At 42.0% G+C, this 27,363-nt stretch overlaps 2 protein-coding genes across 3 annotated transcripts; one reads left to right on the forward strand and one right to left on the reverse strand.

The window, feature by feature from the left end:
• The first annotated feature begins 5,360 nt into the window (after nucleotides 1-5,360).
• On the forward strand, nucleotides 5,361-13,240 carry wsb2 (WD repeat and SOCS box containing 2). 2 transcript variants are annotated; one of them, XM_088336943.1, is made up of 8 exons: nucleotides 5,361-5,689; nucleotides 7,223-7,428; nucleotides 7,540-7,671; nucleotides 7,731-7,831; nucleotides 9,816-10,015; nucleotides 10,081-10,164; nucleotides 10,542-10,772; nucleotides 10,839-13,240. In XM_088336943.1, the coding sequence occupies exons 1-8, from the start codon at nucleotides 5,493-5,495 to the stop codon at nucleotides 11,014-11,016; spliced, it is 1,329 nt and encodes a 442-aa protein (XP_088193069.1). In that variant the 5' UTR covers nucleotides 5,361-5,492; the 3' UTR covers nucleotides 11,017-13,240. The 2 variants fall into 2 exon arrangements, with proteins under 2 accessions (XP_088193069.1, XP_088193070.1); XM_088336944.1 differs by having other exon boundaries at nucleotides 10,656-10,772; nucleotides 10,839-13,238.
• A 734-nt stretch (nucleotides 13,241-13,974) lies between these two features.
• On the reverse strand, nucleotides 13,975-27,016 carry rfc5 (replication factor C (activator 1) 5). The gene is made up of 11 exons (XM_088336945.1): nucleotides 26,854-27,016; nucleotides 23,716-23,780; nucleotides 23,519-23,655; nucleotides 23,380-23,459; nucleotides 22,493-22,566; nucleotides 22,270-22,429; nucleotides 20,774-20,855; nucleotides 20,578-20,707; nucleotides 17,038-17,115; nucleotides 14,327-14,381; nucleotides 13,975-14,253 (listed from the first exon to the last, which is right to left on the reverse strand). The coding sequence occupies exons 1-11, from the start codon at nucleotides 26,898-26,900 to the stop codon at nucleotides 14,154-14,156; spliced, it is 1,008 nt and encodes a 335-aa protein (XP_088193071.1). The 5' UTR covers nucleotides 26,901-27,016; the 3' UTR covers nucleotides 13,975-14,153.
• Between the last annotated feature and the right edge of the window lie 347 nt (nucleotides 27,017-27,363).

A 27,363-nucleotide genomic window follows, 5' to 3' on the forward strand; every position in this document is an offset into this window, starting at 1 on the left:
TCCAGAACGCACGTAAGTTTTTGTCTTCCACCATCGTGTAGAATTAAACTATATACATGTAGTTTATCTGAGCAAATATAGCCACTAAATAGTCTTAATAATGTCAATCCCTGACAATCGATAGGAGTGCAGGGTTTTAACTATTTATTTGGGTTTAAAATTTGGGTTTGGTGGTTGAGTCGGCCAGAAGATGGTGCTCAAAATCTCATCTCATCTCATTAGCCGTACCGCTTATCCTCATTAGGGTCGCGGGGGGGCTGGAGCCCATCCCAGCCATCTCCGGGCAGTAGGCAGGGGACACCCTGGACTGGTTGCCAGCCAATCGCAGGGCACACGGACGGGGACAGACAACTCACTCGCTCATTCACACCTAGGGACAATTTGGACCGGTCAATCCACCTGAAATGCATGTTTTTTGGAATGTGGGAGGAAACCGGAGTGCCCGGAGGAAACCCACGCAAACACGGGGAGAACATACAAACTCCGCACAGGAAGTCTGGAGCTGGATTTGAACCCACGCAGGAGGTTCCCATGACATGAACTGTGCCGCACAAGCGCTCAAAATCCCCCACCCGAATTAGGACCCAAAATGGTTTTTTGTCTCCAGTATCATTTATCATGAAGGAAGAAATACTCTGAACATCTTGTATTTTAGCTTTAAATAATTGATTTTGCAGTTCATTTATTTTGATCATGATTGATTAGTCCAGAGTAAGAACATATATATATATATATATATATATATATATATACACACAAATACACAGAAAAATCCACCTCACTGTGTGTTGACTCCATCATGCTTTTTACCGACTGGGAGGGTGGGAGAGAACCACAGACCGTCCAGGCTTTGTGTTTGCCATGCACCACTATTGTAAGTCCGGGGGCGGGAACCTATGGCTCGCGAGCCATATATTACTCTTTTCATGAGTACGAATAGTTCCGAGCAATGTTCCCTGTAATTTTCCAGGGGTCTGAGCGTTCACACAAAGTGGGTGAGCAACGCTTGAAACAACAGTGAGCAACCATAATCCCAAGTTTGGCAAGATAATTCATTATCAAACATGTCCAAAACTTGACATCAAGTTATATTTTACGGAGTTTCCGGCAATGTAAAATTATTTTTCTCTTTTGAATGAATTGACTCATGTACTATTGCAAAGGTTGTACGGCCTACAAACGTCATTTGTTCTTACAATTCTTTCACAAGATATCCATTTCTTTTTATTTCCTGATATATTTTGTCACATAATATTAACATTTTTGATGACTTATTTAGTAAGATACAGAACTGTATTTGATTACATTTTTTAGTGGAAGTACAATGTTGGTTCACTTGGAAATTATTTGAATGCAACACAAACTTTTTCTTCTTTTTTCCGTGTTTTTTTTCTACTTTTTTAAAAATTCCTTTAAAAAAAAGTCTCATTGTGTTTATTTTTTCCGAGTTGTTACTTTTTTCTTTTTGTTCTCCATTTACTTTTTTCCCATGTTTCTTTCTTTTCTTTTTTTTCTGGCTTTTTTTCTAAATTTGTCCTTCTTTTTTCTCTTCCTTTTGTCTCTTTTTTTCCCCAGCTTTTCCGTTTTGGTAATTTTTTCTTTTTTGTTCTATTCCCCCCTTCTTTTAAGTCATTTTGTGCATAATTTTACATCATATTTGGTCATGTTGGGATGAAAGAAGCAAAAACAACCCGAAGAGCCGTTTAAGGACCCGAAAGAGCCGGTTCCTTGTAGTGAGCCGAGCCGAAGAAGCCGGTTCTCGACAAACTCTACTAACTTTACTCAACTTCGTTCGACTTCGACTCGACTTCAAAATACTGCATTTAGGACACAACGTCAGACAAACCCATGTATTTTTACCTTCATGCACTGTAACTTTGACTTAATTTGCTTCTTATTTATCAATTTCGAGCCCTGATTTTTGTGCGCTGGCTAGATTTTCTTGTGCGCTGAGAATGTGCGAGTCGTGCGCAATTGCGCACGCGCGCAGTTTAGAGGGAACACTGGTTCCGAGACATATTTGCTTCCAAATTAAATCCCAATTTTTGGGTTTTATAAAGCAAATGCGCCAAAAAATGTCCAGGTTTTTTTGTTAGCTGGTTACCCTTTTAGCTTGGTAGCTAGCTATCTTTGTACCTTTTTAGATATTTAGCAAGCTATCTAGCCATCTTTTTACATTTTTTGTATTCTATTTAGCTAGCATTTTCCTTTTTTAATAGTTTTGAATCTGAGTTTCTGCTATCTAGCTTTGTTTTTAGCTTTTATCGACTATTTACTCTTTCAGTGACCCATTTAGCTCCCACCTTTCGAGCTAACTATCAAGCTACCTTTTTAGTTATTTGGCAAGCTATCTTTTTACATTTTTTTTTGCATGCTATCTAGCTAAAATGTACCCTTTTTTGCTAGTTATCAAGCTAAATTTTGGGCTCCTTTCTAGCTAGCTTTGTTTTTTTCGTTCCTTCCGGCTATTTACATGGATTTTTACTCTTTTACCGATTATTAGTAGTGAGAGGAGGCCGATAACTGATATTTGGAGCTGATATTCATTTCCTGTCAAAGCTAAAGAAAGCTGGCGTAATACATTTTTAATGATGAAAAAAATACACAAAGAGTATTTGTTCTGAATTCAAATAAAACTTTAACTAGCTCACTGAAACATTTTAAAGCAAATAAATAAAAAAAATCAACACAACATAACTAAGGCTTAGCAGCAACTAAGCCTCACAAATGTACATAAAAACATAAATAGGTCACTGTTTTTTTTTTTCTAAATTTGATAAAAAGTCAATACAACCAATAATACTTTAAGCCTTAAAATAAAAAGTGAAAAAGGGCAAATTTCAACGGTGCTGGCGATTTAAAAAGTGTTGGCGCACCTGTTTTAGAGCCAGTTGGACGAACTAATGTTATGGTAAGAGCTCATCACTTAGCATTCCGTTTTAGCTTTCTTTTGATGTTCTCAAACACACAAAACTTACATAAATACACACAAAAACGTTTGTGAACTTACACAAAAATGTACATAACCACACAAAACGTACGTAAACAGGGATGTACATACAATGTACATGTAAATACACACAAAGGTACGCGTAAAAATGTATGTGAACGCACAGATTTTTGCGTTAACACGTAAAATGAACGTAAATACATACAAAAAAAGTATGTCAAGGCACACAGTGAAAAAACCACGTAATAACACATCCAAAACGTACATAAAAACATACGTACTCGCACAGAAACGTACGTAAACACGTAAAACCACAAAAACGCACACAAAGACGTTCGTGAACGTACATAATTTTAGGTAAACGCGTAAAATTGACGTAAATACGCCTAAAATCCAATGTAAAGGCATAAACGAAAAACTATGTAAAGACACACAAAACATACGTAAAACATACGAAAACGCATGCACGGAAACACGCGTGAATGCGTTTACGTGAAAACACACAAAAGCGTACCTAAACACACACTAAAACCTACGTTACGCACAGCTTTTCACAGTCAGAAACGTCAGGGAATTTAATTCTATTACTTTAAGAACTATAAGGCTTTTTTTTGGAAAAAAATAAGGCTTTTAGGTGCGCCTTACAGTCGTGAAAATACGGTAACAAATGCCAGTATCCAATTGGTTAAGAGACGAGAGGTGTAACTGATTGGTTGCTTGTTGCTAGGCACCTTCCCTTACTCCTGACGAATGTCTGTTCGATAAAAGGTGAAAACGGATATGAATGGGTAAATCAAAGTTACAAGACAAAATAAATCGGATTAAGTTAGAAATAAGAATAATATAAAACGTAAAAAAAAAAAAATATATATATATGTAACCGTGGTGTACTTGTCCCACCAAAGATCCACCTTCACGCTGGACTGGATGATGAGGTTTTTATTACAGTTACTGCAAATGAATGAGTCACAACATTAGCTTTTCTGCTGGCTTTGATCTCTTTGATCTCAGTAGCAGTTCCCTCTGAAAACTGTCCAACAAAGCATATCAAAGAGCTTTCTTTTCAATTGACATAGAATACATTTTAGAATATCACAATACATTTTTACCTCCATTTTAACAAGATACTTTTAACAAGAGATCGTATAGAGGATTTTTAACGTTTACAATGAATTCAACATATTTTTCTTTAGTCTGAATTTTAACCAAACTCATCCTTTTTAATGTATATGAGAAAATAGAAATAAAAACAATAATGAGTATAAAAACGGGTACAATTTACCTGCAAATGAATGAGTCACAACATTAGCTTTTCTGCTGGCTTTGATCTCTTTGATTTCAGTAGCAGTTCCCTCTGAAAACTGTCCAACAAAGCATATCAAAGAGCTTTCTTTTCAATTGACATAAAATACATTTTAGAATATCACAATACATTTTTACATCCATTTTAACAAGAGATCGTATAGTGGGTTTTTAACGTTTACAATGAATTCAACATATTTTTCTTTAGTCTGAATTTTAACCAACATCATCCTTTTTATTGTATATGAGAAAATAGAAATAAAAACAATAATGAGTATAAAAACGGGTACAATTTACCTGCAAATGAATGAGTCACAACATTAGCTTTTCTGCTGGCTTTGATCTCTTTGATTTCAAGCAGTTCCCTCTGAAAACTGTCCAACAAAGCATATCAAAGAGCTTTCTTTTCAATTGACATAAAATACATTTTAGAATATCACAATACATTTTTACATCCATTTTAACAAGAGATCGTATAGTGGGTTTTTAACGTTTACAATGAATTCAACATATTTTTCTTTAGTCTGAATTTTAACCAACATCATCCTTTTTAATGTATATGAGAAAATAGAAATAAAAACAATAATGAGTATAAAAACGGGTACAATTTACCTGCAAATGAATGAGTCACAACATTAGCTTTTCTGCTGGCTTTGATCTCTACAAGGGGAATTAATATTTTAGTGAAACAGAAACAAAACGAAAATAAATCTAAACAGCTTGACAACATCAATCACATTACTGTGCATGTTGAGAGATTTGTCAGCTGTGGTTATAATGTTTAAAATTAACTTCTTTTGTGGAGCACCAAAAGATGTGTCTTATCGTTGGCAGCTCGCTCTGTAGACTGCCAAATAAACCCCGCCTCCCGGTCACATGTCAGAAGCCAAAACCAAACCCCACCCCATACCAGCAGGTGGCACTGTTGGACTCATCATTGCAGGACATTTACCAAAAACTATACACATATTTCAGCAGGAATTTCAATAAAACAAAAGTTATTATTACACCCGTTACATATATACAGATAGCTACTTTTAGGTGTTAGAGAGGGCGGAGCTTAGAGTCCAGCCCGCTGTTGCCGTGACAACAAGGCCACGCCCCTCAGCGCTCTTGCGCAATACCAGGGCGACAATCACCTGGGAAGAAGACGAAGACGCCATTTCCGCGTGACGCGGAAACGTCCCCCGAGGATTCCCCGCCGACGTCCCCGGAGCACGTGAAGCCGTCGCCCGCGACGATGTGCTCGACCGGAGACCCCGCGCCGGAGCTCCAACCGTCGCCGATCCTGGAGCTGAAGGGTCGGCGGCCGCCGTGGCTGGAGGGCCGAGCGGGCTGCGAGACGTGGAGCGTGGACTTCTCGGCGGACGGGGACTGGTTCGCCTGGTCTGCGGGACACGGTGTGGTCTGGGTGCTCGCCTGGCCCCTCCGAGAGCGGTGGGTCTCCCCGAGGGTCCGTGAAGCTCACGTGAGGCGTTCGCGGCCACCACGGAATGTTTGGTCTCTCGTTTACTTCCGGGTTCTCGCGAGGCCTTTTAAAATTGTCGCTTTTAAAGTTTGAAATTTCGAATAATAATCTTTAATTAAAGGCTCATTTTTACTATTCGGTGCATTTTCCTTCACTCTTAATAGAAAGAAACACTCAACCAGGAGCGTAACCACACTGTTTTAAGGGGTGCTCGAACACCCCCACAAATAATAGCATTTTTAAAACTTTTCCTTAATTAAAAACGGAATAGACTCACGACAACTGCTAAATAAAAAATAAAAAAGTTAAACAAAACCAAATTGGAAATACTCCATTGCCTTGAAATGGTTCAGTCCATTTGATTCCTAGCACCGCATCCTAGTATTTCTGCAGTAGTATTTTAATATTTTTTTCTTTAGTAACATTTTACATTTTTAAGTAATCTGTAGTAACACTGTTTTTTTTTGTAGTTTTTCCACAATTGTCTTTTGTATTTCCATAGTAGAATCTTTGTAGTCTACTGTAGTATTTTTGGAGTTTTCCATGAGTTCTCTTTTAGTAATATTTCTGCAGTTAAGATTTTTTTTGTGGTAGTATTTCTTTAATATTTTAATATTATTACTTTTATTCTGTTGTATTTTTTTGGTAGTATTTATGCTGCTATCGGTGTGTGTGGGTGTGTGTGTGAATGGGTAAAGTGTAAAGTGCATTGTAGAGTGCTTGTCTTGGGACCATGAGGTTGCAGGTTCCATTCCCGGCTCCTCTGTGTTAAATGTAGAAGTGTCCTTGGGCATGACACTGAACCCCTAATGCCCCCGATAAGCAGGTCGGCGCCTTGCACGGCTGACTCCCTATTGGTGTGTGAGTGTGTGTGTGAATGGGTAAGTGTGAATGCATATCATTTACCATTTAAAATTGAGCACTACATATATTTAAATAAGAGGTATGAACAGGCCTAAAAAATATAGCCTGACCCAACCAGAGACGCGGGTATATAAACCCGAAACCGACGGACAAACTTGATTCAATAATGGAGCCCAAAATAAATCCGCATCTTTATTTTACAGCCAAAGTATACGGGACGCCGCGTGTACTTCAGCATATAAATCCGCAAATAAATCCTATTCTGCAGGTTACAAACGGAAATTGTCAAGATTTTGCCAAAAAGCAGAAAGTTTGTAAAGCTTGTAAGCGACTGACGAGAAGCAGAAAGGATGTCTGACGTGAGGGAGGTGGAAGGAGGAAGCCGTGAGTCTTTTACCCCAACGCCGAGAAGGGAAATTTCTTTGGATTTAGTGATTTGGAGTTAAATTTATAGTTAGCTAAGAATTTTGTTTTAAATTTGAATAATTACTTGAGTAAAAGTAAGTGCATGCTATGTAGATCTTCTATTAAGGGAAAAAAAAGACAGCGAGAGAGAAGCCCGACCGTCCTGATTTAATGATTGATATTTTAAGTCTGAAATTCAGGCCTAATTTGAATGTTATCGTTCTCTCTCACAGAGAAGCTCAGGACAACAAGACTGAGCGCAAAGACAGGAGCTTCAATTGCGGTCATCGGGTTTGGGGTCTGTCCTTGGGGCCCCGGGTCCCCAAGCGCTCGGCTGACGGATCGCAAGGAAAGGGGACTGTCAAAGATGGCCGTGACCCTCTCCTCCTGGCCACCGGCTTGGAAAACGGAACCATCAAAATCTGGAACGTTTACACGGGTGAGACTTTTGAGGAATTTTCCAGTACCTTCAAAGGAAGAAATCCAGCATATTTTCAGATTTCAAGCACCCATACGAACCCCAGTGTGTATTTCCCCCCCATGTTTTTAGGCGTGGTCCTGTGGGACCTCCTCGGTCACGGACGCGTGGTCCGAAACCTGGTTTTCCTTCCAGACGGGACCCTCACGCTGGTTTCTTCGTCCCGAGATAAGACCCTGAGGGTGTGGGACCTTCAGCACAAAAGTGGGTTCTTTCAGTGACCCATAACCTGGTGCCAAAGCCAAAACCTTGTTGCGGTCCAGGTCCGAAGGTCCAAGTCCTGTCCGGGCACGAAGACTGGATCACTTCTTGCAGCGTTTCGCCCGACTGCAGCATGGCGGCCACCGTGGGGCGCTTCGACAGGGTGAGAGCCTTCCTTCAAGAACTAGGGTGGGCAAACTGCGGCCCGTGGGCTTTTTCATACAGTCAAACCAAAAATCGGATATGAATTAAAGCAGGGGTCTCACTCGCAGCCCGGGGGGCAATCGCGGCCCCAGGATGATGGTTTGAAACGCCCGCCTTAATATGAAAGTTAAGGGGAAACTGTATATTATTTGCTCACTAGATGTCGCTGTGTTCTGTCATGCCACCGAAAACGAGTGCTAAAATGCACAAAGAAGACAAAATACTCAGTGACCAAAACGCACCTTATTGCTTTTGAAGAGTTTTCTTTTATTAATCAGCTATGGAAAAAAACTTGAAAACAAAACAAAAGAAGAAAACAAAATAAAACAACGAAGTAGGGACTGGCACCATTCAAATAGAAACAACAACTTCTGCTTACTTTAGATATATCAATAATGCCCAGTTGCCTGAAGTTCTTTGATAAAATTGACATGGACTTCGGTCTCGGTTCGATGATGGTGGAAGCGGTTCTGATGTCATCGGCAGTAGACTGGAGCGAGGAGTCCTCAAGGCTGGAGGCCCGGTTCAGAACCAGAACCACTGGATCTCAAGGGCGCTTTGAGACCGTTAGCTAGGTCCCACCGGTTTGGCTGACATTGGCGAAGTAAAGCTTTCTGGTTGCTTACTCACAAGACTTGCTCAGAATCCTCTTTGGTTGCTTATTGGCCAGGACGACTTAGTCCTTTTCTACTACCGGCTCGCTGGTTTACAGAAAACCTTTTTCAGCTTGACCTTTTGGCTTTTTCGCTGGGTCAAAAGAACTGACTTGCAAGGTTTCGGGCTCCGGCTGGCTCCCCAGATGGGACTGTTGTCCAGGCAACCTGGAAAGTCCCTTTTTCGCAAATAGGAGATAATTAACCGCACGCCTGGTTACTACTAGATAATAAATCTCTGTGCATAGTTGAATTAAAACGCAGTATTCGTCTCACATCTCAAAATGGGTACATTTGAATGACAAGTTTAGCCTTAGTGTTTGGTCAGATGGGCTGTTGCAATAAGATGGAGTCCAGCTAAGGGAGGGAAAGCTAGACAGATACTTTATTCATCCCTGTAGGGAAATTCACACTTCCGGCAGTATCCTTTTGTTGTTTATTAACAGGATGGCCTTGGGGTGCTGTGTTGTAGTTTAGCAGCAGCGGAGTGGATGACGTCACACAGTTCGACGTCCCTGCAGCCGATGGAAATCTTTGTGCCCAGGGTTACACCACCTCGTGTTTACGTAGATAGCGAGTCCGCCCCCTCTCCGCTTCCCGCAAGCTTTTGTCTCTGTCTGCCCTAACAGCGCTGAAGCCGGGTAACTCCACGTTAGCGTCTGGGATGCTAGACGTGAGCCACGTTTCCGTAAAACACAGCAAACTGCACTCCCTGTATGCTTTGATGTTTTTCACCAGCACAGCCAGTTCGTCAGTCGTATTTGGTAGAGAGTTCGCATTTACCATAATTACGGACGGTCCCGAAGACTTATAACGCTGCTAGCTGCTTACTCTTAGCTCTGGCTCTGCATCCACGATAGGGCCCCCTTATCACGCTGGCACGAGAATTCTTTAGGGCTTTATTCCTCGAATAAACGCATTTTTGTACATTAAAACCCATAACCAAAGGATAGGAAGTAATCCAAAGTGTACCGAAGATAGAAGCAGACAATTAAAACAATCACCAAAAAAGCAAAATAACACTGAGCTGCTGGAAATAAGAGAGGGCGAGGAAGGTACAGATGGGCGAGGGAGGAGCAGGGGCAGGACCTGTCAGCCTGAAAGACCAACACTGTCCTAAGGTTTTTGGAGTTTTCTAGCCAGGCAAGTCATGAATCAGACTAGTCATGCTTTCTTCTTGAGGTGCCAATCACATCTGGTGAAGTCGGCGTCTCCAAGCAGGCCTTTAGCACCATTGTGCAACACAAGAGACTGAATGTAGTTTCTAGGTGTCATGGTTTTCCTTCCCAGATGGTGTGCTTGTGGAGCCTTCGCTCATACACTTTAATCCGCAACCTGAGCGGCGCAGACGGCCAAGAAACCCTCTACCTGCTGGCGGCGTGCGATTTCTCGCCGGATGGCGCCCTGTTGGCCTCCGCTGCCTTAAACGGTTCCGGCTGGTGGGTGGACCTGTGGGATCCCTTCACGGCGCAGAAGCTAACAGCGCTAACGTGAGGCTCCCCCTGTTGTTAGCAAGATGCGCTAAAATAATGCTAACAAGACTATCCCACTGCAGACACTACTCAGAGGGGCCTAGACAGATCTCATCCATCCAATTCTCGCCCAATGGCGTGCATTTGGCCATCGTGACTGACAACAGGTGAGTGAAATGGAGGCGGGATCAGAGGTGATCCTGTGTTAGGTTAACCCCAACACTTGTAATAAAAACCTGCACTCAAAGACACAGAGACGTGAATATGACTTACTTGCAAGGAGAGATGACCATTGGCTGCCTATTACAGTCTACTGGACACTGCAAAAGTCTAGTTCGTCCTTGCCTTTTTATTGTATTAGGAACGCCCTAATTTACACGTTTCTTCTGCTAAAGGGAGGGGGAGTGACGAAAAAACAGTTTGAGATCTGTTTTCACAACAACCTCTTATCGTATCAACAATATTACTACTATTGAACTAGGCGAGAATGGCACACTAAGCAAGAATATACAGAGTATGCAACAGTAGAATAACTTATTTACAGTTTAAATCCATCATCCTGCAAATCAAGTGAGTTGGGCTGGATGGGGCTTTTATACCCGCAAGCCTGGGTGAGGTCAGCCTGGATTTCTGGAGCCCAATCTTACCTCCGATACAGGGATCTCAGCATCTGGGAACTGGGAAAAACCGGGCTGACCATGCAGACGCCACCCGATTGCCAATCCAACGGGTTATGCTGCAAGTACCACCCACAAGGGGGCGTCATCGCCACCGGGTAAGAGAAAAAAGACGAAACGGAAGGCCGGAACAAGTTTTTTGACATCCGAATTTTCGGTGGCAGAACTCGAGACGGGCACGTGAGGTTCTGGCGCGCTCCCCCGTCGGTGCCGGTGCTGCGCCACCTGTGCCGCATCGCCCTGCGCAGTGCCATGTCCATCCACCAGGTGGAGCCGCTGCCCCTGCCCAAGCGCATCCTCCACTACCTCGCCTACCGCGACGTCGCCTTGCACCAATTGTAACGCGAAAAAAAAAGACTTCGATGATTGTTTATTATTTAATACTGATGCTAATTTACTCTTGCTTTGGTTGTCAGTATCCAGCATCACTACTGTTTATCACCTAGTTTTTTTTATGGGATGAAATATGCACAGCCTTCTGATTTTGTGGTCAATTTCTTTGAGTTAAGGTCTCTATGTCTCTCTCACGCTGTGGCGCCTGTCTCTCATCGACCCATTACACTAGCCTTCCTTTTTTATCACTCTACAGTGAAGTTTTAACTAATTAAAACCTTTTTATACCAAGCAACAAAGTCAAGCAACTAATACCTGATAAATAAACTTCACGACTAAATAAAAAATAATTCTTCAGTGCTATAAAAAAAAACAAGAACTTCTAACAAATCAACTCCTAGCGAATATAGACTGAAACAACACAAAATATACATTAACAAGTGTATAACCAGTGTCTGAAATAACGTCTGCCTGGACTTACAAAACGTCTCCGAACGGATGGCCGACAACTTTTTCAAGGGGTAAAAAAAAAACAGATTTTTCTTTCAACTCAAACGTTTTCTTTATTTCGATTTCGAAATCTTCGTTCGGTTTGGACATTTCGGAATTTCGGTTCATTTTTCAATCTGCATACTCGGCAGCCAATCAGAAGCCGGATTCAAATAACTTCCGGTCTTTCCCGAGCTATAGAAGGTTGTGCATTTGCATATCATTTTCCAAATTAGAACACAAGAAAAATGGTGGTTAGGAATCAAGCCAAAACCTCAGCCCCAGAAGAAAGATTCAAAAGAAGCTAACAAAATTGATGACGCTACAAAACGTACAGTAAAAGCATCATGGAAAGAGGAGTTCACGTGGCTTGTAGCAGACGACGCAACGCAAACATTGCATGAAGATAAGTAAATACAGGTACATACTGATGGCAGATGGAAAACAGCGATGTCATATACATGCAATGAATGTTATAAGTAGATTGATAATAAACTTAATTTTAAAGTGTTGTTCTGTTATATATTCTGACTATCAATCCATAATACTTTGCAACAACTTTTTTTTTTGGGCGATTCGTCGTCTTATTGTGTTTCAAGTTGTGAAAAATGGGGGAGGCAACTTTTCAGAGTTATCTGCCCTGGTGTCCGCTAACTTTTTGTCATGACTTTCAGACACTGGTATAACAAAAACAAAAATCATTGGTCTCTTCTGATTGGCATTTAGGAACACAAAGTGCTCAGCTTTGAAGGAATGATTCAAATTTTTCTGTCAGTGATGGACGACGCACAATGTTTTGGAGACATTAATATAAGTCAAATAAGGATCATTTTCCTGCTTTTAAAAATGTCCTTTTTGTCCTCTGTATTGCAACCTCCCTTAAGCTGCGACAGCAGTGCCCCTAACCCTTCCCCAATGCATTAAACAATCAACCAATTACCCAAAAGTGAGTGAAAACCCCCCAAAAAAACTCAAAATACAAGTTTGAGACCATGGTGGCACTACAGACTAAGATTTCTTTCTGGGACCATTATAAAAATCATGTGAGACATGACAATAAAAACAGTCCTCGTGCCTGCACATACTACACTGATAATACAAACGCACCCCCTCTAACGCCCGATTCTCTCATGGAAATCGCCTCAAAACACTTTATAGATAATTCATGTACCGTATTTTATGCACTATAAGGCCCACCTAAAAGCCTTTTTTTTTTTCAAAAGCTGACCATGCGCCTTATAATACAGTGCGCCTTATATATGGATCAATATTAAGTCGCAAAGTCTTGCAACTAAAGCAAGCAGCCGCCGAATCGATTTTCCCCCGAAGGCGAAGTCGTCCGTGGTGTATGCTGGGATTTATATACCGCCGTTTCATTTCCTGACCAATGTGTCAATCATCATTTGAATCGGTCACTATTGGCTAAAGTTATTCGGAGGTGAAGGGGGCGGATCCTTTTTATCATTTACAGGCTCGCATAGGCTAAAGGGGCAAAACAAAGCCTGCAATTGGCCGAAAAAGATGAATGTGAATCACAGGTTGGGTTGCACTACGGCATAGAGAAAACATCTTTTTTTACTATTCTGTATTTGTAAATATTTTACTCTCCTGGATTTACTACACTCACGGTTGTAAGAAGACCATGGTTACGTATCATTATTGAACGCGATGGCTGCAAGAGGACTTAGGTGAGCGATGCGGCTTTATATTTTCCCGGTATCTTGTTTTAGAACGATCTTGATGTTTCTGTGATGAGTCTATTTTTAAACTCTGCATTCGCAATGATCGCAGCAAGGCTTAAGGGCTAGGACCTTAGCTTGGCCTTTTGGCTGAGAGTAAGAGTCCCGGCTCCTTGGCTTTGTAGCGTATTATGAACTGACCGATAACGGATAATGGAAAATTAATAACGAAGATAGAACAATAACCCTTAAAAACCCCAATTCAATTCAAAGTGTTTATTGTCATATGCACAGTAAAGAACCCCGTTTCTCTGCACAATCAAATTCTTTGTCCACACAGTTGCCAGCAAAAAATAAAATGGAAACTAAGAAATGTTTGGCATGTCTTGAATCTCGAGCCTTTAACCTTCCAAATGATATTTGGAACGATGCGTTTGAGTGATCGGTGACATCGTACAGACACTGTTTCCGTACATGTCTGAGACACGTATTTCCTTCTTTGCAAGCTTTGGGAATGTTAAGGGGGTAATCAGTTTGACTGAATCATCTGACCGTTTTGTCGATGTTCCAATTGTAGCGCCTTATAATCCGGTGCGCCTTATGTATGGAAAATATAGGACCAAAAACCATTTTTAGGGGATGCGCCCTATAACCCGGTGCGCCTTATAGTGCGGAAAATACGGTAGGTCACCCTTTATTTTTTAACTTCAAAATGGTAAAATTATTTTTAAGGTGAGATATTTTCCTTCCTCTCTCTCTGTCTCTCACAAATATATACACGTCAAAATAAAGCTTCAAATTGGAAAAAAAAAAAACATTTTTATTTCGTACAGTTTTTTCTGGTTCTTGGAAAAGCTTTTAGACTATTAACAGAAAATGCTCCTGAGAACAAGAGAAAAATCTGCTTGTTCCACATTTCAAGCTCGTGTCTTTGGCTAACCTGAAGCCAAAGTGTGTCGTTGCTACGGCGACCGTCCCTCACTGGGCCTGCTTGACCACCAGGTCGCGTACGGCTTGGAAGGCCGCCACCGTGGAGCTCAGCTGGATCTTCTCGTTGGTGCCCGACGCCAAGCGGTGCCTGGAGAAAAATCAAGGAATTGCATTTAATAGCATCCATAGCGCCCCCTGGCAGACTCGCCAATGTCACTCACTCCACGTCAGCCAGCTTGATGAGGAGACCCATCCGCACCCAGGCCGGGAAGTCCACTTTGTCGTTGGGGAAGAGACAAAGAAAATAATTTGAATTGAAGTGTTCTTCAGCTTCTGCCCGTGAAAAGCTCGAAAGATACTCAATGGACAGTTCCAACAAAGATTTTTAAATTCATCAGTCAACGATCTGGTTGCAGCCTCTCGAATTGCACGATTTTAAAGCCATGACGGTCCTTTAAGGTATTCCCAAATTCCTAAACATGCGAAATATGAAGAAATAGATGGATACTTTATTCATCCCCATAGGGAAATTCACACTTCCAGCAGTATCCTTGTGTTGTTTATTAACAGATTAACAGGATGGCCTCAGGGTGCTGTGTTGTAGTTTAGCAACAGCAGAGTGGATGACGTCACACGCTAGGCCAAAAGTTCGACGTCCCTGCGGCAGATGGAAATCTTTGTGCCCAGGGTTACACCACCTCCTGTTCACGTAGACAGCGAGTCCGCCTCCTCTTCGCTTCCTGCAGGCTTTTGTGTCTCTGTCTGCCCTAATAGCACTGAAGCCGGGTAGCTCCACGTTAGCATCCGGGATGCTAGACGTGAGCCACGTTTCCGTAAAACACAGACAACGGCACTCCTTGTATGCCTTGATGTTTTTCACCAGCACAGCCAGTTCGTCGGTCTTATTTGGTAGAGAGTTCACATTTACCATGATTACGGACGGTATCGAAGACTTATAACTCTGCTAGCCTAGCCTTAGCTCCGGCTCTGCAGCCACGATAAGGCCCCCCACATCACGCTGGCACCAGAATTCTTCAGGGCAAGGAGTTAATTCCTCGAATAAACGCATTTTTGTGCGTTAGAATTCATAACCATAGGATAGAAAGTAATCCAAAGTGTAGTTGTCAAACGTGACGAAAAACACAGAAGATAGAAGCAGACAATGAAAACAATAAATCACAAAAAGAGCAAAATAACACGGAGCTGCTGGAAAGGCTGCCGCCCGCGGCGGCGCCTATGATGTAATAGTACCGTATTTAAAAGTCTCGGACATAGCTGAGGCCACCATGAGGCTGCTAAAGGTGAAGTGAGGACGTGTATATAAGGCTAAGTTCACACTCCAAAGTTAAATGCTCAATTCTGAATTTGCGGTCAAATCTCATGTTTTTTCGAGATCGTTCACATTTCCTACTCAATGTGACTTTTATGCGTCTCCTGTGCGAATGTCACGAGTATCCTGCACCCGCAGAAGAGGCCACGTCATACGCAATGCGCCCATTGTTTGCTGAAGTACTCATGGATGCTCACGCCGTAGCGCATCTCGCAATTTGATCGTTCTTGTGCTACCGGAGGCTGACAGAGTTGTCCCCAAAATATGAATTAAATCCAAAAACCTCACTTTCTCTCCATTGAATTCTTCCCGTGTTTATATCCGCCATAGTGTATTGATTTATATACTTTCCGGAAAAACATGAAAAGTGAGAAGCCGCGAGAGAATAGAAGATGAAAGAATTGATGGTTCGCAAGTGGAGGAACCTGAAAAACGAACTCCGACAAGGCGGAGTGGCCGGAGCTGGAGGAACGACTTGAGCAGTGAATCAAGCAAAGCACAACAGTAAAAGAAGACTTTTCAGACCCCGTTGTGCACTCTATGCATGTGTTAAATAGGACCAGCTACGGAGACTGCGACTAGACACGGTGCGCCCTATACCCGTGAAGATATGGTACCTGCTTTTTGCATAAAAATCTATATAAATTTCATCAGTATGAATCAATTTATTTCCAAGATAATGCTTTTTGAAGAAGGGATGTCTCGTCTTTGTCATCCTGAACTGTGATGTCTTCAGAGGAACACCAGAACCCTGGCAAGCCAGCAACCATTGTTTTACGCGTTAATTAGAGGTATCAAGTGTTTTGAGCTAAGTTTTGGTCAATTTTGAGAAAAATGTCTAGGCGTTGTGTCGTAGGTAGATGCAGTAAAGTTACAAGAAAGGCCGAGCAGCCAAAAAGGGGTTAACTGGAAAAAATAAACACACAGAGCTAACGGAGGCTAGCTGGGACTGATCAACGAAAGGCGGACACAACCTCTGGGGAAAAACTATCCAAGAACCACAGAGCAAAACTGGCCCCAATGCCAGGCTAGCCAGCCAAACACACAGTGGCAGCACACAAATCTGGAAGCCCCGGGCAGCCGTGACGCTAACAGGGAGCTAGCAGGACCAAACTGTACTGATCGAGACTCAAAGGAAAAGCCAAGATGGCCTACCAAAAAGAGGCAAAGAAGGAGAGCACGTTGTAGTGGCAGCAGGTAAACTTACCCCACGCAACTCAGACAAAACCGTCACAAAGACTCCTGCGACACAGTAAGCAAATATCCAAATTCTACAAGCAAAAATTAGTGATATGCTATCGCTTTTCCCTACACTTGCTGGCTGTTTTGGAGCTGCCTCACGTGTTGTGTTAAGGTGATTCTCCATTTTGAAAGTGCTGTATTCCTTCAATGACATCACAGCTCTACAGCAACCAGGCATAGGGGTCACCTTCGAGACTACGTTTCTCCAGTCGTGAAATATTTTGCAACATATATGCATCATTGTGGGAAAGAACAATACACATTCTTTACCTGATAGAAAACAAAATCTCTTTGGGAATACCTTAAAGAGCATATTCTGGTCTTATAACTCTTGCGAAAGGATTTCTCCAGGGTACGTACCTCTGTGGACAAGCAGGTGGACTTGAGTGAGGATGTCTTGTAGCGCCAACCCTTTCAAGGTCTTCAGTTCCAGGATTTCTGTCAGGCACGTTCAAGGCCAAGTTAGTAGTGTGTAGCGCAGGGGCAACACTATGGGGTCAGTTGGTTGGTCCAATATATAAAGGACACAGTCTTAACTACAGTTTACACTTACAGTCTTACACCAACATTGCGCTGTTTTGGCTGTATGTAGCAAAAAAAATCCTTTATATGAAAGCTCATTAAACAACGCATGTTCACTGTTGAGACACTTTATGATGAAAACCCACCGAACAAACTGAACACCCCAAAACGCCAGCAACGCACCCAAAGCAATTTGATTGGATGAGCGATAGAGATGGGCGGAATTATACACACAACACACTTACTCCCTTTTCTGGTTGGCTTTGATGACTTAATTTAAGTTGCTATCTTGATTCTAGCACATACTTTGTGCTCTTTTGTGCTGATCCCATCTATAATCTACAATCTATTTGTGTTAATGGGCTTCTATACACTGACATGAATTCTGCCATTCTGCCTCAACAATGCACCGCAGCTTCAATACGTCACACTCGTGTACAAAGACAAAAAAGGATTTATAGGTGTTGGGTAATAATTGAGTTCGATAGGGAAGACGAAGAAAAAAACGATTGTATGTATGAGAACATAAAATGAACCAAAGCAGAGTGCTTTCGATCGACTTTCAATTTTCAATTCAACTTTCAATTGACAATCTTTCAACTGACTGCTAATATTTAGCTTTTTGTTTTACATATATTCATTTATATTTTTCGCACGCTTTTTAGTGGGTCAGTGACAAAATAGAATTTTAAATAGTTGTTTTTTTTTGGTGCATTTTATCATTTATTTATCGCCCCGAAGAATTAATATTTGTAATTTAGATGGATAGAGATAGATAGATAGATATAGAGGTAGGTAGATAGAGATAGATAGATAGAAATAGAGATATATATAGAGATAGATGGATAGAGATAGATAGATACTTTATTCATCGTTGTTTTGCATTTTCAGGGATTTTGTGTTGTTCGATTTAAAATCAGTTCAGTGTATAAAAAGCTAAAATTGATTCGAAAGAAAGTTCTTTAAAGCTCAATAATGTATTTAATATAACAAAGTCATAGAAAACCCTCGTAGTTTTCTTTTCAATATTTGATACAATAAGAAACAAAACATTTAATCATATATATATATATATATATATATATTTTTTTTTTAATCTTTGTGCCCAGGCATACAACACCTCGTGTTAGCAAGTCCAGCCGGGAATCGGAGAGGTTAGCTCCGGTAGCTACCGGTTGCTCCGGGTAACTCCACGTTAGCGTCCGGGATGCTAGACGTGAGCCACGTTTCCGTAAAACACAGCAAACTGCACTCTGTTTTTCACCAGCACAGCCAGTTCGTCTGTCTTATTTTGTAGAGTTCCCATTTCCCATGATTACGGACGGTACCGAAGGCTTATATTGCCGCTAGCCGCTTAGCCTTAGCTCCGGCACCGCATCCACGATAGGGCCCCCTCATCACGCCGGTGCAAGAATTCTTCAGGGCAAGGAGTTGATTCTGGCAGCGCCAATAGACTTTTGTTTGAAATGGTACTTCGTCTCCATCTTGCGGTGGAATGTTTTTACGATTTTATTTTTTGAAGGGGAAACCCGTAGTTTTTTTGATCCAACCGTAACACCGTAGTGGGTTCAAGAAAACCGTACTCATTACGGCAAAACCGTAGTACTTGGCAGGTATGTAAATATTATAATTCATATTCCAGGGATCGGGTGCAAAGCAATAAATTGCTAATGACTGAATGATTTGGGGCATAATGTTTTATTATTATTGATAATATATCATTAAAAAATAAATAAAAGAGTTTTTCTAAATAGAGCTGTCCAATTGGGTGCCACCAGTGGGAGGCGGTGACGCTTCACATGAATACGCCATAATAACAAGCCACTAGAGCAGTCGCGATGGCGTCATTTTCACACACTTACTTTTATTATTATTGCTTGGACTATAGTCAGCCAAGTAACTTTGCAATGGTAACAATTTCAAGCATTTTCAAACACTTCACCCAAATTCAAGCATTTCCTGACTTTTAAAATAACATTGGCAGTATTTTGAAACATTTTTACAAAATAACTTGCTTGCACCTTGTTTTGAAACCAGGATTTAAGACAAAAAGGATGGTCAAAATCAGACTCGACACTCTTAAGTAACTACAGGAGAGAGTTTGCCCGGGAGACGAATTGAAACTGGAATATTTAAGACACGGTCTATAAGAAGCCTTTGGCATCCATCCATTATCTGCACCCCTTATCCTCAGTAGGGTCGCGGGGGTGTTGGAGCCCATCCCAGCCATCCTCGAGCAGTGGGCATGGGACACCCTCAACTGGTTGCCAGCCAGTCGCAGGGCACACAGGGACAGACAATTCGCTCGCTCATTCACACCTAGGGACTATTTGGACCGGCCAATGAACCTGACATGCATGTTTTTGGAATGTGGGAGGAAACCCACGCAAGCACGGGGAGAACATGCAAACTCCACACAGGAGGTTTGATCTCATGACCTCAGAACTGTGCCGCACACGCGCTAACCACTGCGCCGCCGTGCTGCACCTTTGGCATTATTATTATTAATATTAGTATTTCATAGATTTTCTTAAATCATCAAACAGCGAAATCAAATGTGCTGAAGAATTAGCTTTTGTCTGGAGAGCGGGTTTACAGTTTTGTTGAACTTTGTCTTTGCAGTCCAAATTATTAAAATTAGATGATTTAGTAAAATTTTTCACAGCACAACTGCTATTTAAGGTCAACAAAAACATAGTGCCAGAAAACATCCATAAATGACTCATTCGGAAAGAGGGAAATTATAACTTAAGGGGCTGTAGTGAATTCATAATCCCAAAGGTGAGAACCACCAGGAAAAGTATGTGTGTGTCTGTGTGCGGAGTCAAACTTTGGAAAAATTTACAAGACGAGATCAAACAATGTCCAACTATTCACGTGTTCAAATTTAAATACAAAAAAAAAAAACATTCCTGGAGAATACAAAGATGAAGAAAATCGGGTATGAGTGATGCGAGAGATTGGGAATAGTGCGTCTACAACTATGGTTAACTTTGTGTTATTGTTGCTATTGTTATATCCTAACTGTTATTATTAATATTACTACAATTGTTGTTATATCATTGGTGTATTTAATAGGGAAGATGAAGGGGTAGGGAATATAAGCATTTGCTTCTGACTCCCCATTTTCGAACATATTATGTAACATTATTTTGTTGTTCAGTTTTTATTTTAATGTTTGAATAAAGTTTTCATTCATTCAAAATATATAGTTTAACTCGCTCTCAGAAACAAAATAATATTTCAAATACTTTTGATTTTACGGCGCGAAAATGTTGCCGACCCCCGGTGTCACTTAAACCCCACCCGTTTCGGAATAAGACCCCACCCGAAAGAGCAATGAGCAAACTCCTGACTGAGATGTCGTGGGCCGCTTACGCTTGTAGGCGCTGGTGAAGTCTTTATTGAGCGCCCAGTCCATGATGTTGGCGATGTCGGAGCGCAGAGGGTGGCCCGTGCACTGGTAGACCGTTTCCTCGCTCACGCGTTGGTACGCCATACTGGTGCTCTGAAAACGCAGAAAAAACATCATCGGCAAAGTCCGTGGTTGGGCAGGGACCTCGGGGTAAAGCACCTGCAGGATGTTGAGGGATCTCCTCATGTCGCCCGACGACAAGGTCACCAATGCCTTCATTCCGTCTGGTGTCACGTCCAGACTGGAAAAGAAAAAAAACAGCAGGCCTCGTACACCCTTTTCATGGCCAAATTCAAGCACTTTTGAAAGAAATCTCAAAGCCAATTTTCCAAGTTTTCTAGTACCACTAAAAGAAGCAATCCAGCACCGATTAAAAGAACAAGAGCCTAAACCTTCATTTCAAACCCTAAGTCCAGCCCCGACCTTTTTTCGGAACCCTCGAATCGATTTAAAATCCTAACTTGCATCCCATACGCTAGCTCCTAACCCTAGCCCAACATCTAACCAAAGTCACATGGCTACAATTTCAAGTATTTACAAAACCCTACCAGGTGGCTTGATGCCCCTAGACGACATAGCTCCTAGGATCATCGGGACGGACAAACTCCTCCACCACGATAAGCACTTTTTTAAAAAAGAAAAAAAACGACATAAAAAGCATTTAAGGATTTCAAGCAGCCGTACGAACCCCGAAAAACTCCAATTAAATCCGCCATTTCCCTGGCAACCCCAATTGAGCCATTTACAAGTTACTGTAATCCCTCACTGCTTTTGGCAGAATGACAAAAACTATTCATTTTAAAATGTAAAATATATAAAACAGAAATTCAAACTTGGTTGCCTGTGCACTGGATGCATCATTTCTTCGGTTTAGGCCGCTGAAGTTATCCATTATCCCCGATAGCATATTGCTACAAGCAGAGATTGACAGAGCGCCCTTTTGTCGAGCCTGGCGGCGTTTTTTCGCAATTATTTTCAATCAAAATGAACACCAACCGTGCGACCACAATCCATTATCCCCGATCACTTCTTGCTGTAAGTGGGGAACGGCAGAAGGCACTTTTGTTGGGTGTAGCAACGCTTCTGTTGACATTTTTTTTTTACCTAAAATGAGCTGCACTTGTGCAGCAGCGATCCATTAGGCTTGGAGACCGGCAAAAAGAACTTTTGTCGGGAGGTGTACCGTACATGCCCACCCAAAATTAAATGCCCTGTTTAGGCTGTGATCCATTATCCCTCATCAACTGTCGTTTAGAGCAGGGTCTACCGGCTGTTGAAGCGTGCTCCATTGTGCCCTCCCCTAATAATAATAATAATATATTTTTGGCTCATATCCATTATCTCTGTCAAGAGTAGATAAAATCAGGGGCTAGCAGGTGAAAAGTGCTGACTACAAAAAGCTAACAGGGAAGAAACGCTGTGAAAAGGTGAAGCAACCGGAAGCTGCTTTAACAGCACAGCAGCGTTTTTTCATGAGACCCAGCGAGTCAAATGAAAATGCTACAAAGGAGAGCTCCGAGGTGGCGACGCTGATCGCCAAGCACTGCAAACCTTTCAAGGAGGGTAAATTTATTCCAACAATGCCAGGCACATTTACAGCTTACCAAATCTAGCCCGCTTTCTGATAAATTGGGACGCCCCCGGCCTAGGCTCACCCTTCTTGGCGAATGACGTGCTCCAGCCTGGGCGTCATCTGCTCGGGCGATAGCGGTCCGAAGCGGAAGCGCGTGCATCGAGACTGCAGCGCTGGGATGATTTTGGACAGGTAGTTGCAGATCAGGCAGAAGCGTGTGTTCTCCGTATACTTCTCCATCACTAGCATGAACGGGAACACGTTAGCAGGGAGTTGCGTCGCTCACCGGCGCCCTCTAGACGCACCTCGCCGCAATGCGTTCTGGGCGTCCTGCGTCATGGCGTCGGCTTCGTCCAGGATCACCAATTTGAAGCCTTTCCTTAGCGAGAAGAAATCATATTTGTCATATTTCGACTTTTAAGGAAGGGGAGAAATACAGTAGACCCCGGGATACAGCGTCCCCGCCTTAAGACATTTTCAGCTTAAGACATGGTTCTCAAAATCAATTTAAAGTTGGGTGAAATCTCTGATCATCATTTAGTAATAATTCATGTGCACTTTTCTTCTATTAAACTTTCCTAATAAGGCGGGGGCATCAAACTTGCAGTTCCAGGCCCGCAATTGGTCCCCGGGCCGAGGTTTTGAGACCCTTGCATTACAGTGTGGAATAGGATGGTTTTTGGCCTCTCTTTAAGGCGTTTTCCCCACTATACCACATCAACTCAAAGCTATTGTGTGTGCCCAAAAATTAATGACAAAATTCAAACTTAATTCTGTCTCTGAGATGCATGTCTCCTATTGGTCAACGTCATATAAAATGCTTGTCTGCTATTGGTTGGCACCACAGTATCATAAAAACATAGATATTCTGTAAGCCGACCCCCTCCGGCAATGCATTTTTTTTTTCTTCAGCGATACAATTCTGTTTTTGTACTGTATTTATTTGCTATGCGTCCCGAGACTTGCAGTGATGCTAAAGTGAGAAGCAAAAAAATAAAAAATGATAACCGGGGAAACGAAGCTCATGATGACCAATAAATACGAAGAAGGGGCACAGATTAAATTCAGTCTATAGCAGATTTCGGACCAAAAAACAAAACGTGCTTCTGATCATTAAAACTAGAACTTTTTGTTTAAGTGAGAGGAATTAAAAATCAGTGAGAAGAAAGGACGCCATTTTCAAAGTTCTTACTTGAAGATGGTTCTGGTGCTGGAGAAGCTGAGGACAGGCCCTCGCACCACGTCGATGCCTCGGTCGTCCGACGCGTTGAGCTGCAGAGTTCGGCCCGGTCAAAACCCGGAAAGACAAAAAACCGGTCTACGGCACTGACCTCCAGAACCATGGAGTTGAATTCCTTGCCCTTGTACAGCTGCCTGGCACAGGCCAAGATGGTGGACGTCTTGCCGGTCCCGGGTGGTCCGTAGAACAACAGATGCGGAAGTCTGTCCTCGTTGATGAATTTCTGGACTGGAAGAACGGAAATTTGTTACGGAACATGTCGTTTAATGCGGTAAGTCGCCCACTTACTGGTTTTGAGAATGTCTTGGTGTGAGATCAGCTCATCCAGAGACTGCGGCCGGTATTTCTCAACCCTAGAAAAACACGGACCATGAGCTGCAATATTTGGACTGAAGGATTTCATACATTTGACTATAAAAGATTTTATACGATTGAACAAAAGTTACATTTATTGAGTGCAATGAAGATTTTCACCACGTAGGCCTAAGTTCAGGCAGCACGGCGGCGCAGTGGTTAGCGCATGTGCGGCACAGTTCATGTCATGGGAACCTCCTGCGTGATCAAATCCAGCTCCAGACTTCCTGTGCGGAGTTTGTATGTTCTCCCCGTGCTTGCGTGGGTTTCCTCCGGGCACTCCGGTTTCCTCCCACATTCCAAAAACATGCATTTCAGGTGAATTGGCCGGTCCAAATTGTCCCTTGGTGTGAATAAGCGAGTGAGTTGTCTGTCCCCGTGTGCCCTGCGATTGGCTGGCAACCAGATCAGGGTGTCCCCTGCCCACTGCCCGGAGATGGCTGGGATGGGCTCCAGCCCCCCCGCGACCCTAATGAGGATAAGCGGTACAGCTGATGAGATGAGGCCCAAGTTCAATGAGCAGTGAAAGTTCAGGGCACCCTGGCCTGGTAGGAAATGTTGTTTAGGAGTGGCGGGAGCTGAAGTGGGGCTGATAAGATAATCAGCGCATCCAGACGCGGACGGGACCTGATGACGGAGGACGGCAGGCATTGTTTTAAGAAACGCTCTCCATTGTTTCGAGGAACCACAGACATCAAGACGCTCGTCTCTGGGGTGTTGGAGCCCACGTGGGGCTTCCCTGGCACGCCCATGGGAGGAGCCGGTACGCCAGCTTCCGGGGAGGCGTGGGCCGAGAGGAAAAAGCCAGAGGACTTCAGAGAGGCTTCCCAGAGACTCTGACGACACTAATTCGACTCATTTGGCCATTTACGATGGAGTACACTTTAGTTAAATTCACAATGAAATTAAATCTGCCCCCGTGTGAAAATGTCGGTTTTTCTTGTTCATCTTTTCCATCGAGAAACGAGCGCAGATAACCAATTCGAACAATTTGGTAAACGAAACATTTTAATATTAAATTCCCAACAGGACCAAAATGTAACTTTCGTTAGAATTAGAGAGGCACAGAAAATGTTGAGGACAAAACAAAAATACGAAAAAAGTGTTAGAAAGAACAATGTTGTGATGACATCACGTTAAAGGTGAGGCGAGACATTCGAAGCTGGCTAACACTCAGGGCAGTTAGACCATGACACGGGAGCTTCTTCATCATTTTGCTGTGTGATGAACCGAAATGTCATTTTATTTTGATAGGAATTAGTGGCGCATCAAAAATACTTTGGCTGAAAAAAAAAAATGAAACTGGTTATTCTTTCTAAGCTGGTTTTCACTTGGAGTCTGCGCGTGATAGAGGATTTTATTCTTTATTTTGCTTTGCGATGAATCGAAATTCAATTTTATTGTCATTACAATTCGATGTGTTGAGAGAGAGAAAGAGAGAGAGATAGAAAGAGAGAGAGAGCGAGAAAGAGAGAGAGATAGAAAGAGAGGGAGAGAAAGGGAGAGAGAGAGAAAAAGAGGGAGAGAAAGAGAGATATAGAAAGAGATAGAAAGAGAGAGGGATAGAAAGAAAGAGAGAGAGGGAAAGAAAGAGGGAAAGAGAGAGAGAAAGAAAGAGAAAGAGAGAGAAAGATAAAAAGAAATAGAGAAAGAGAGAGAAAGATAAAAAGAAATAAAGAGAGAGAGAGAGAGAGAGAGAGAGAAAAAGAGACAAAGAGAAAGAAAAAGAGAGATACTTTATTCATCCCCGTAGGGAAATGTACACTTCCAGCAGGATCCTTGTATAAAATAATAAAATAAAAGAAATAGAATACAAAAAATACCCAATATAATGTTTTGCTATAGAGTATTCAAATAGTGCTATGGAAAATACACACTGTAATAAAAATAGGGTAATATGCATATGTGGGGGTGGGGTTTAATGTGGGCTTTTACTCCCCTGGGTGGAGTTAAAGAGCCTCATGGCATGAGGAAGAAATGGTCTCCTCAGTCTGTCAGTGGAACAAGACTGGGATGCGTTGAACAATTTTGGACCCTAACAAAAAAAATAAAACCGAAAAAAGCTTCAGTAAGAACAATGTTGCAATGAAGTCGAGCTTATGGTAAGCCAGTCGAAGCTGGTTTTCACTCTGGGGGGAGTTTGCGCGTGACGCGGGGGCTAATTTTTCAGCCGAAATTCAAATTTGATTAAAATTAGAGATCCGCAGAGAAATCATGGGGCCAAAACAAAAAATAAAACCACATTCCACAATAGCCTTCTATGGTGAGGCGAGACGTTCGAAGCTGGTTTTCAAATGGGGTGAAGTTTGTTCTCAATGCAGCTTGTTTTTATTATTTTCATGTGCAATTAACTGAAATGGAATTTTATTTTGATTAGAATACAATAAATTTCCCCCGGAATTAGTGTGTCATGTCTTTGCTAACCGCTAGCCAGATTTTGCTAATGTTTACATTAAAACACAACAGAGTTGACCTACTACAGTTAAACCAATTCGTAAACACATACTTTATCCGTTTGTCCTTAAAGTCCATTGGCTGGCGCCAATTGACACGTTAACAGCTACTATCATTTTTTGCATCGGCAATTGATTATGCATCTGGGTTTCGTCATCATCATTTCACTTCTACTCCGGTTCTCTAGTCATCATTCATGAGTTTGTTACGTCAAATAAATACACATTTTTCGACCTACGAGTGTTGAAAACGCACTTTTACGTAATACTTCGTGTTTTTGTTTCTTATTGAAATCGAAAATGTGGTTGTTGAATGAATGAATGAATGACGGCTTTTTACCACTAGGAGGCGCTGTTTTGTACAAAGTGTCCTTTTATCACACTTATAAATGTGTGAACGGCAATTTGGACGTATTACCTCGCTTTTTAAATCTATTTATATTCACTTAAAGTCTGTTTCTGAGGGCACTTGAAATTTGATAAGAAACAACGATGTTTTATTGAAAGAGTCTAAAGCTAACATGGATGTTGTAACGGTTTCCACAACTAGGTAGTTAGTAACTAGCTAGTATTGAAGCTAGCAGCCCAAACGCTAACTTATTGTGTTTCTCTTACTCACCAGGGTAAGTTTCTAGTCTGCGCCGGCATTTTACTGGTAGAAGACATTTAACCGAACGTGGAAGACGAAACGGACCGAACGACAAGGAAAAACAACACGACTTCCGCTCTATTTGCCGCGCACCACACAAACCGGAAAAGAAACCGATGACGTCATGACGTACAGCCTATTGATGTGGTGTTTAGGATTCGTGTTGCGTTCGGTGAAGCTGGGAAAAATGGAGGGCACGACTACATGGGAGGTGAACATAATGTCTTTTGGGCTATCTGCGTTAACGATACGATTAATTAAAAAGTTGACATTTTGCGATAAAAACTGCGATTTCCTCGATATTCCGTCTTTGCTGTGACATTTCAAATAATAGGATGACATTTGTATGGCATTAGAAATCGATGCGATGACCATTACACGTATAAAATGTGACAAAAATAAGGGTTGATGTTCTTTTTCCATTACTAGACGTACTTTCACGTAAATGTTGCTCTTTAAATGAATATAACATAACAACAT

The sequence above is a fragment of the Urocampus carinirostris genome, chromosome 5, assembly GCF_059441175.1.
Source record: "Urocampus carinirostris isolate Australia breed hairy pipefish chromosome 5, RoL_Ucar_1.0, whole genome shotgun sequence".
Classification (NCBI taxonomy): Eukaryota; Metazoa; Chordata; class Actinopteri; order Syngnathiformes; family Syngnathidae; genus Urocampus; species Urocampus carinirostris.

Bases quoted from the DNA above. Each gene is read 5' to 3' on its own strand.
- wsb2 (XM_088336943.1), top strand. From the start codon at position 5,493: ATGTGCTCGACCGGAGACCCCGCGCCGGAGCTCCAACCGTCGCCGATC. The intron at 7,429-7,539 runs GTGAGACTTTTG...CCATGTTTTTAG, and splicing joins AATCTGGAACGTTTACACGG to GCGTGGTCCTGTGGGACCTC. The intron at 10,016-10,080 runs GTGAGGCTCCCC...ATCCCACTGCAG, and splicing joins CAGAAGCTAACAGCGCTAAC to ACACTACTCAGAGGGGCCTA.
- rfc5 (XM_088336945.1), bottom strand. From the start codon at position 26,900: ATGTCTTCTACCAGTAAAATGCCGGCGCAGACTAGAAACTTACCCTG. The intron at 22,567-23,379 runs GTAAGAACTTTG...CTTCTCGCTAAG, and splicing joins AGCACCAGAACCATCTTCAA to GAAAGGCTTCAAATTGGTGA. The intron at 14,254-14,326 runs GTGAGTGACATT...ATTTTTCTCCAG, and splicing joins ATCAAGCTGGCTGACGTGGA to GCACCGCTTGGCGTCGGGCA.